The following is a 10,319-nucleotide window of genomic DNA, read 5'->3' as shown; positions in this document are numbered from 1 at the left end:
CTAAGCACATTTTATAACATCACCAGAAGAAAGTAAGTAGAGAACCCTAAAGCATCTCTATTAGAACAGTTAAGGTATGTTTATTCAGCTTTATTCTGACTTTCATGTAGTAAAGAGTAAATATGGAAGAAAATAAATCAAATGAACAACAACCTTAAGTGGCCATAACTGTTATGAGTGCCAGGCATAACTGTAACTGTTCAGAAAGGCAGTCTCACTGAACTGTATGCAGACACGTCCTCCCAGTTTACAAGACAACCCTTATTTTGAAAGCTGACATTACTCACTGCCAATGGCTAGAAGTCTGTCTCCCCTCTGTAGATCAGCAGCTGCAGCAGGTGAGTTTGGAGTCACAGTTTCGATGACGACGTGCCCTGTATCATCATCCTTGGACTGCACAAAGCGGAGCGTAAGTCCAATACTTTGCAGAGTCCCTTTCACTAGTTCTGCCTAGAGAGAAAGAAGTTGTTATGTTGACTAAGTTGTTAGTAACCATGAATCCCTGCAGACAATTGTTTAAATAAAATTACACAACTGACACTATTAAAAAAATTACATTAGGACATGCACTGACTTCATTAAACAGATTCTCATATAATGGATTAACCATTATCCAATCCAATTTACATTTTTTGAGAAATAGTTTACATACAATTAGAAACGCTACAGAACTAACCCACGCAAATACAAATCAGCAGGAAAGGCAATACATAGAATCACAGAATGATCTGGGTCAGAAAGGACCTTAAAGCTCTCCCAGTTCCAACTCCCTGCCATGGGGAGGGACACCTTCCACTAGAGCAGGTTGCTCCAAGCCCCTGTGTCCAACCTGGCCTTGAACACCGCCAGGGATTGAGGAGCCACAGCTTCTCTGGGCACCCTGTGACAGTGCCTCACCATCCTCTCAGGGAAGGATTTCCTCTTAATATCTCATCTAAATCTCCTCTCTGTCAGTTTAAAGCCATTCCCCCCTGCCCCATCCCTATATGCCCTTGTAAAAACAGCCCTGTAAACATCTCTCATCTTCACAAAAAGCTACAGTCGTAACAAAGCTACACAACCTAATCATCCATCTTACTGGGAATTAGTTTTAATAAAAGGAGCACTGTACGATCCATCTCTTTGAACATATCACATTGGTGTTATAAAGCCAATTACTATGAGTAGCTCTTTAGTAGTCAATCCAAAAAGGTGCTTGGAATGAGAAAATTATTATGTACTTACACATTGTTAAAGCATATTTAGAACAAATTTAAATTAACAATAACCTTGAAGTTTTTTTAAAAGCTCAGAACCCTTTCCTCATTTATCTTGCACGATAAATACAAGATACATTTTAACTCTATAATCTCAAATATCTCATTCTTTTAAAAAGAAAAATTAACCCATACAAATGACTGAGGTGCAATCTCCGTAGCAGAGTTTCGTCACACACTCATGCACCGATCCCTTAAATTTGGAAGTCCCTACTGAAGAATATATATCTAGGTAGTGGTCAATTGTTTACACACCTCAATGTGTGACTCTTTAGCAACTTTTTTTCTTACTAAAAACTGTCGTTAATGAGTCTTAAAATATATTTTACCCCTACTCCCCAAAGCACCTTCTTTCTGGACTCTTCAAATGACCCTCTGCTACCATTCCACCAACGTATATTCTGTCTATTTGAAAAGGGAACTCATAGTCCGTTTCAGCTCCAAGGAAGCAAGTTTAATTTGCTTTTCTGATCCCCAAGAACAGAGACACAGATACTGTTTGTAGAAAACCTCCACAGGAAATGTTCTATTTGGTTTCAATTTACTGAGTTTAGGTAGACAGTCTTCCCCTCCATCCTTCTGCATTTACTTTGTTGCTATTTAACTGTCGATGTTTGACTTGTCTGGAGTTGGTCCTCCTTTTTTGAGGATGTGTTCGTTTGCTTAGCTTTGTACAATGGCTTTCCACAGATGAAGTGGATTACTTCAGGACATGACTCTCTCCTTGGCTGTATGGCAGTTCCCATAATAAAATAAATTAAATAAATAAAAAACTCTTAAGTATTAAGAAACACACACAAAAAAAGAGAAATACCTCTGCAAGAAAAGCAAAACTTCAATAAAAACTATAAACTTCTTCTGCTGTAGACCTTTATATGTAATACAGCTTTAAGTCAGCAATTCACAACTGCTGCATGTGCTGTACAGAAACAATATGAACAATTACTGCAATTTCAAAACAACACTAGTTTAATATTTTAACTGTCAAAACCACAGATGACATGGATTTGCTGTGGTGGCACACAAACATGCAACAAAAAAGCCTCCTAAAAATCATTCCCCTGTGCCATAAAGTGCTGTGTATTGTTATCAAACAAGGAGGAGACCATTATTTCTCAGAGTTGTCTCAGAGTCCAAGTACTCAAATCTCAATTGTCCTACGATGGTTCCTTTGAAAATCTTGCTCTAAATGATTAAGGGTAGAAAACTATTTCCAAACCCTTGTGTTTGAATAGGTGACAAAACTATCACAATGAAGATCAGACAGTAAACTCCCACTTAAGAAACGCTGATAAACATGAATATTACAAAGGACTGAAAATCAAACTATAACAACTTTTTTTCCCTTAATTTTTGTTATTTCACTAACAAAAGTCTGAAGCTCTTTGCTGAGACAATTTAGATAGAACGAGGGAGGAAAAACAAACACCTAAACAGGGTGGTTTTCCTCTTAACACTAAGCTATTCTGGCCATTTAATTACACTCCTTTAGTAACACATCTATTTTGATCATAGTTCCTTCTGAAATCTCGCATTCTTTCTGGATCTTAATGCCCAGACCTGGAGTTAGTTAATAAGACAAGATGTTTTAAAGTCCTGGCCCATCCAAGATGGATAGTCTGCTAGCTCTGCATCACTGCACAAGAAACATTGCTGTAAGACTGTCTCTAAAATGAGGTAACTCTTGTGCAATCAATCACTGAGTAGATCACAAAAACGTACAAGTCCTGAAGGAAGCTGGCCATTATAACGCTTTTACAGGAGTTACCTTGTGCAAATCTACTTTCTTTTACAGTCTATTTTCTCAGCCATTCAAAGAGTGGTACAAAGAAGTGATAGAATTCTAAAGACCCTTCCTTCAGCAAGCAGCAAGCTTTATTTGCAAGCACATGTCATCAGGAAAACAAGAGCTGGTACTGGGGTACCTTGCATTTTGAAGAAAGGCAGCAATGACCTTTAGCCACCATTATTACTTGCAGTCATGGCAAACTGTGTGATGAGTAGACACAGGGAAAGGGCATAATTAGAAGCAAAAAGGACAAAAAGGAATGTTAGTAAAAGCTCTTTCTTACAGAGTTTGTCAGTAGGGACTCTCATCCTCTTGAGCTTCCTTTGAAGCCAAGGACTTCTTTGAGCAGATCTCAATAAAGCATGACTTACCAGTGAAAATATTCTCTATTGTGAAAGACTAGAAACCTCTGAGGTGATTCCCAGTATTTCACCCTTCCCTCCTCCCGCAGGGCGAGACCACATAAAAGCACGAAGGGACAGCTGGGACCAAAGACCCTAAGGTACCTCTGAACATTTGGCTCCCATGCAGGGACACCGACCGCAGATTATAACGCGTATGACTCACTGATGGCAAGGAGACTTCCAATATTCCAGCAGTATCTGATGGAAAGCTGTTTTTGGAAGGAGAGCGCCTTTGAACATAGCCAGCAAAGTTCATCTCAACTTTTTATTAACTCTGGCACAGCCACAAACTTTCTCACGAAGTAAACAGGTTTTATTTATCAACCCAAACCAGATGATTTTATTTGCTGGCAACTCAAAGATTCATCAAGTAATACCACAATATCCCACATACTAGCTGCAGTGCAGGTAAACACAGTTTCAAGCTCTCCAACACCACCCACCCCCAAACAAGCATCTCTGCATACCCAGCACAGCTCCTTTTTGTATGCCTTTTTGCCTCTACCTCAAATCAAAGCTTGATAATACATGTGGAGAACCAAAGATCTACTGATGTTTCTGGATGGAAACAACAGAAGGGCAAAAATCACATAAAAGACAGAGGTTAGAAGAAAATCACTGATAATGAAAGGACATTTATTATTAGAGAAGCTTGCTGCAAGGCCAAAAAATTAAAAGCCGTGCCTAGGAGAAAGGGAAATTTTAACCATATTAAAGCAAGACTGTTTTACTTTGATCTAATTAATAGCTCTGTTCCTGCAGATCTTAGTAGTTAAATAAGGAGCAAGACATAGCAGATAATACTACTTGCTTGTCAATGAGAGGCACACATTCAGAGTAATTTATATTGAAAGAGTTAAACTGTGTCACAGAACTTAGAAAATGTAGCATTGTTATAAAGGTAACCAACCCCAGACAATATATGAAATCCCTGCACAACAGAACAGGAATGACTGTCTTAGGGAAAAATGAAAAGAAGTAATTTCCTTAGTGTTTTATTATGGAAGAAAAAGCCCAAGGAGAGGACACAAGATGTCCATTCTCTTTAAAATTAATAAAACCTTTTGATGTGGGGCAACGAATGCCTGACTCTACAGGACAAAGTCTATAAGCATCGATTTCACAGTACAGGCTTTAGTTCATTTATATGCATCAGTGCATGAGCCACCGCAGAACATAACCCCACGACTGCTTTCAGTTCAATACTGGAAGTATGCTCTGGAAACACAATGCAGCAGAAATTTACGTTGTGGCTCACAGCCCTTCCTTACCTCGGCCTTGTTGTTTTGAAAGCTTAGCAGATGTCAGTGAAAAATATCAGGTTTCCCAACCTTTTTTAACATACTGATCCTGAATTCCACAGCTACAGCGATCATTCAGAAGTTTACAACTTGCTAATACCATTTAAATGGCCAAAGAGTTTTGTGACCATCAACAGAGGAGGCAGCTTTAATCTTTAAATGCTTCATTAAATTGTTGGTCTGAAAGAATTTGTAAAACCAAAGGGATGACAAACACCGTTGTTACAGGCAACAGACAAATGTAATGCCATTTACTACTTGCTTAACAGCTACCTACGAAGTTAGGTTATTTTTGAATACAGCTGTATGAATGTCACCAGTAATACAGTAGTCTCATAACTACAATGTAAGTTAATATGATATATAGCACTTTCTAAGACAAGATGTAATAAATAATGTCCATTAATAAATATGGGGATTATAGCATATGGATAAGTATGTACAACCTCTTAACAGCAGGGCAACATCATCCAGCTAAACTTTAAAAACTACTAGGTGCATACAAAAATAAAAAGTCACAAAATTAAGCCAGAGCATAATAATCAGAACATAAGATTTCTGCTTTTAAACCAAATTGCTTATTTTCAGGAACTAAAAAGGAAATTGTTTTTTTGAAAGCTCAATTTCACTCTAACTAATATTCCATGTTTGCTATTTGTAAGTATTAACATAATAAAGCTTTATTAGAATTCATAAGCATGTTGCATTCTTTTGAACAAAAGTTAAGAAAAGCTTACTTATTTCATTGATTTTGCAGCAACTAAAGAATAACATTTTTACAAATACTTATTCCCCATCAGTGGTATGCAACACGCTCTATGTATCACAAATTGACACCATGTCAGTGCTGTCCTGTAGATAAAAGCTTTATTTTTTCCAACGGGTCAGAGTTATTCCAGTGGATCTTGGGAATTCTTTAAGGTATGGTCTAGTGTGCTTTTGGCAAAAAGAAGAGATAATGCCTATGAATATGCCTGCAAAGTATTACATTCTCCTAGAGAACCCTGCCTGCTGAGAGGAAAGGAAGGAATATTTCATGTACAAAAGAAAGAAAACCAAAACATTGAAGTACAAAAAGTAGGAAGCAGTTCCTCTAGTCTGAAGACTCAGATACTTGTATGCTAAAAAAGGGGTTTTGGCACGTATCTTTAAAATATGGACTTCAACATTATTGCTTTTTTCAACCCTATTACTGGATGCAGTCATTATGTATGACCTGCACAGTGAAGCAACTGTGAGATTACTTATACGGGTTAGAGACAGTGAAAGGAACCAGATACCAGCAACCTCATGACAAACTCCTTAGTAATACTAGACTTACAGGAAAAAAAGAATTTATAATGTTCCGAGAGGATTTCCATCTATGTTTTAAGGAAGAAGTAGATGTTTTTATTCTTTTGTGACACAGGCTCAAAGCCCAAAACTAAGAGGCCAGAGTAACGCAAACCTTTCCCAACCTTTGCTCCAGCTCTCCCATTCCTGCAGCAGGACAACCCCTGAAGTGTTCTGGGGAAACCATCAGGAAAACAATCTCAAATAGTGAGTGTCTTATGTGGGCCTTGACCAAAAACTCCATGATGACAGAAACACTTCAATTTCCCAGGCTGAAAACTCCCAACAACAGAAAGAGCAGAAAGTTTTCTGAGCATCTGAAAGCAGCCTTCTTCTGGGGATACTTAAATAGTTCAGTACTCAACAAAATATGTACTGATTACCAATTATAAACTGTGCTCACTATTAAGTCTTACACATATGTATGTGTACTGATACACACGTACACTCACACAGCTGCACAGAAATCCATTAAAGATTTGCTTCATAAACTTGTTATATAGGCTTGGCTTCCCAAGCAACTCTGCGGTAAGGATGCATTCAAATACGCAGCAAAACCAGATACAGACTCAAGAAGAACAAACCCAGGAACTGGGTACCTAAAACTGAACAGAGGCGTATGTCTTTTCTATATTTACTTTCTATTTCCTTTAACAGGTTCAGACATGCTGACACAAGATTATAAAAAATATAGTAAAATAAAACCTGTGTTAGTAGAATAACTAGCTTATACAACATGACAAAATGAAAAGAAATAATTTCTGTATAAACTCTTCATAGAAAATTGACTTTTTAATATTTATTTTCCTCCCCAATAGGAACACACATTAATTACAATTAATTAATCAATTACATATGATTCTATTCTACAAACCTCCATTAAGAAAATGCTAAAGGTAATTAATGCAAAAGATGATACACCGGCTACTTGAAACACCCATGCACATTGCAGCTAAAGGCAGTGCTGTATTCTAACAAACCAATACATACAAGGAAACACATTTACAAACTTGGAAATTAGTTTACTCATTTGTGGATTATTTTTTCAAACCATTCATACAATGTTTCCTAAGACTGCCTGAATAAACACCTGACTTTTATTGTTTCTGTAATTGAAGATAAAGTTCCAAAATCTAGTTGTTACTGTTCCTTCTGTATCAAGACTTCTGTGACAATAATTGACACACTCTTTCTTGCTGTGCAATGCCTCCTCCATACCAAAGAACAACAGACCTTTAATATTATGCTTCGTAGAAAATTTTCATGTGTTTTTCCCCTCATTCCCAGGTTTACATTGACTGAAATGCTTGCAAACAAGTTGATTTGTGTCCTTTCCCACCCCCCTCTATTTCTTAATATTTTGCCAAAAGGTATTAAAAACATATATTGAATGAACATGTATTTGTTCTAGATATACTAGAATGAGGAGGGGGGGTGTTTGTTATTTCAAAGTAATTTATAAATATAATTAACAATTTTGAAATATGTATTAAAAACATTTCAGTAAGAAATGAAAAGGAAAATTTCTGCTGCTTAAGAAAAAAAAAGGTAATTTGTCAAACAGGAATCCTGAAGATCCAAATGACCAAATTATTGTTCTTGCAGGATTATTTTTACTGTACACAACTGAGCAATGGCCAAAAAGAGATTCTTTTGCACATTTGGCTTAGAAAAAGAAGAATAAATTTGATAAAACTATTAAAAACTTAACATGCAAAACCAGAATAAATTTGGAAAAAGCCAATAGCTGCAGAATGAGTTTTTATTGTAAGTAGATACCACAAAACTTCATGGCAAACATGAGAGAACTACAGTGAATAGGAAAATATGAATGTTTTGTCACAAATCTGTTTCCAGAAGGATATTACAGATTTTATTTAGGTGCATAACTGTATTCTCTTAATCCATCCTACACCACTTATTTGGAGAGTTAAAATATCCATGTCTCTAGCCAATGTTCACTGCAGTGTTTGCAGTGTGCTTCTGGACCAGGTTGATCCTTCTAATTTTAGACAGTTTTAATTACTCGCTTTTTGCTTTACCTGCTTTTCAGCTTTCCTCCACTGCTGCTCTTACCCTGCTCTGAAACCCTGTGACTCCAGTAAGGCTTTTCCATAGGTGTCCTCAGCAGCCATCCACTTGCCCTATTACCCACTTGAAGTCACTCTTTGTACAGTGATCTTTAACACCAGAAACCTCTGAACAACACATTCTGTCTGGAAACATCTCCATCAGTAAAGCAATCAGCCAACACTGAGGATCATCTTGGGAATTAATATTCACATCATTTTTCTAGTACAAATATTCACAATATCAGCAGTTATGTACTTCAGCTTGTGTAGTTTTATTCAGTACTGTCTGGTTTGCAATTACTGCATTTATTTATATATATATATATATATATTTGTGTTCTATATCTTATCAGCTGAAAATGTTTGCAGATTGTACTATACATATCCAAAACAGTGATTATTAACTGGAAAATGAGGTGTCAATGGCACTACTGATCTTTGTACTGTACATTGCTTTGTGGGACTAGTTACACCTTTGTGCCTTTCTGGGTGCCACTGAACAGATACTAAAATCATTTGCTTGTGGACTCTTCATGTTTCCTTGAAAGGAACTTCAGAAAGTTACCCATTTCTAATACAATGGATTGACTCAGGCATTCACCCACCACCACGAGTGTCTCCGCAAGTTTAGCGTGACTGCCACAACTTCCCAAAGGGAGCTCTGACCCCCAATTAAAGCAGATGGATGACACAACCATTCCAAAAGGTACAGTTTAAATTCAAACACTAGAAAATAAAGCATTCAGAGAGAAGCTAAGAAACGGTGGAGGCCTAAAGCTCTTTAAAAGGTCCAGTGCTATTAAGTTGTGAAAAAACTCTGCTCCAGAAAAATACTGTGGTTACTGTCCTGCTACTCAGCACATGACTCACATACCACTTTCCTACTTCTCACCTTCACTAAGAACAGTAAAAACCAAAACCAAACAACCCCATACCCCCCCCAAAGGCACACATGAAACACTTTTGCCTTCAAAAGACTTGTTACATTTACTGCCATCTGGAAGTGGCCAGTAAGTAATCGGCTCTTACCCTCTCCTGTGACTAAAACATCGGTACGCATGTGATGACTTTAAAGCTGGTAGTTTGTATTCCGAGGTCACAAAGTAGCCATCACAAGATGGATTAGCCCTTTCCGAGTTCAATGTTAAGACAGCGCTAAATCTTAGTACAGGTAAGCTGTTACTGCCCAGTTATTTCAAGTATACCAAATGCTGTACTGCAGTATGCACCTACCTTCAGTTGCTTTGAGCATCGAAGATTTTTTAACTATTTGCCACTGTTTTTAATTACTTCTTATGCATTCCAAGTATCTTTAAGCAGAACAATTTTCTCCAAGCTACACTGGATGCAGTTTTTAAGGGACAGGATTTCCCATTAATGGGTAGGTCACATTTAAGCCACTCAAATTAAGAATCAGAATAAAAAATAATTAAAAATAATTTAAGTGTGACACACTTTTTCCATTTAAGCAATCAAATAGAATTATAAAAGCAAAAGTCTGTACAGCAAATGTGCCACAGAGAGGAACAGGGCTCAGAAGCAGTGGACTCACTGCCTCTTCTTTCTTAGCAATGTCTGGAAAAGTCCAGCTTTGCCTTTTGTGAAATACTAGGAACAACAGCTTTTTAATGACAATAAAACAGTGAAAAAAATAGAAATAGGATGCTAAGACTTTTTGATGTTAATTTTTCCAGCTGTGTGAACTGTGGTCAGTGCACGAGGAGACACAACTATCTCCGATGAAGGTTGCAGTTTTCTTTACTTTTATGAGGAAGCATATTTATTTTTTGTCATCTCATATAGCGAGATTTATTCTCTGTTCTATATATATTATAAAACAAAAAAAAGTTACAAAATATAACGGTAATTTGGACCAAGATCATACTTAAGTAGTCATTCATTACGGCCATAATACTGCAAATGTTACACACATGTCTAACTTCACCATCATGAGTTATTTGCCTGAAATAAATGTGACAATTCATGGTGAAGTTAAACATCTGCATGTCTGCCTGATGAGCGCCAAAAACATTTGACAGCAGCAAAATCCAGAACAGGCTAGTCAGTGAACAAAACACTGGGCTTACATCTTATTTTCCGCTGTACTTCTGACATGCTGCCGGTACTCTTGGACTAAGCTACTAGTGAAACAAGTGTACCTTCCA

General features: G+C 37.1%; 1 protein-coding gene across 1 annotated transcript in view; it reads right to left on the bottom strand.

Moving 5' to 3' along the window:
* Positions 1–10,319, bottom strand: part of PDZD8 (PDZ domain containing 8) — a 62,579-nt gene that overhangs the window by 6,564 nt on the left and 45,696 nt on the right. Inside the window, exon 4 of the mRNA XM_057417390.1 lies at positions 288–450. Within this exon, the coding sequence (XP_057273373.1) occupies positions 288–450 (163 nt within the window). The remainder of the gene's footprint in view (positions 1–287; positions 451–10,319) is intronic.

Source organism: Pezoporus wallicus, unplaced genomic scaffold, assembly GCF_028554395.1.
Source record: "Pezoporus wallicus isolate ANWC-B61680 ecotype Strahan unplaced genomic scaffold, APGP_CSIRO_Pwel_v1 contig_8188, whole genome shotgun sequence".
NCBI classification, from domain to species: domain Eukaryota; kingdom Metazoa; phylum Chordata; class Aves; order Psittaciformes; family Psittacidae; genus Pezoporus; species Pezoporus wallicus.
The sequence above is the reverse complement of the archived record's forward strand: the minus strand, read 5'-3'. Positions and strand labels throughout refer to the sequence as shown.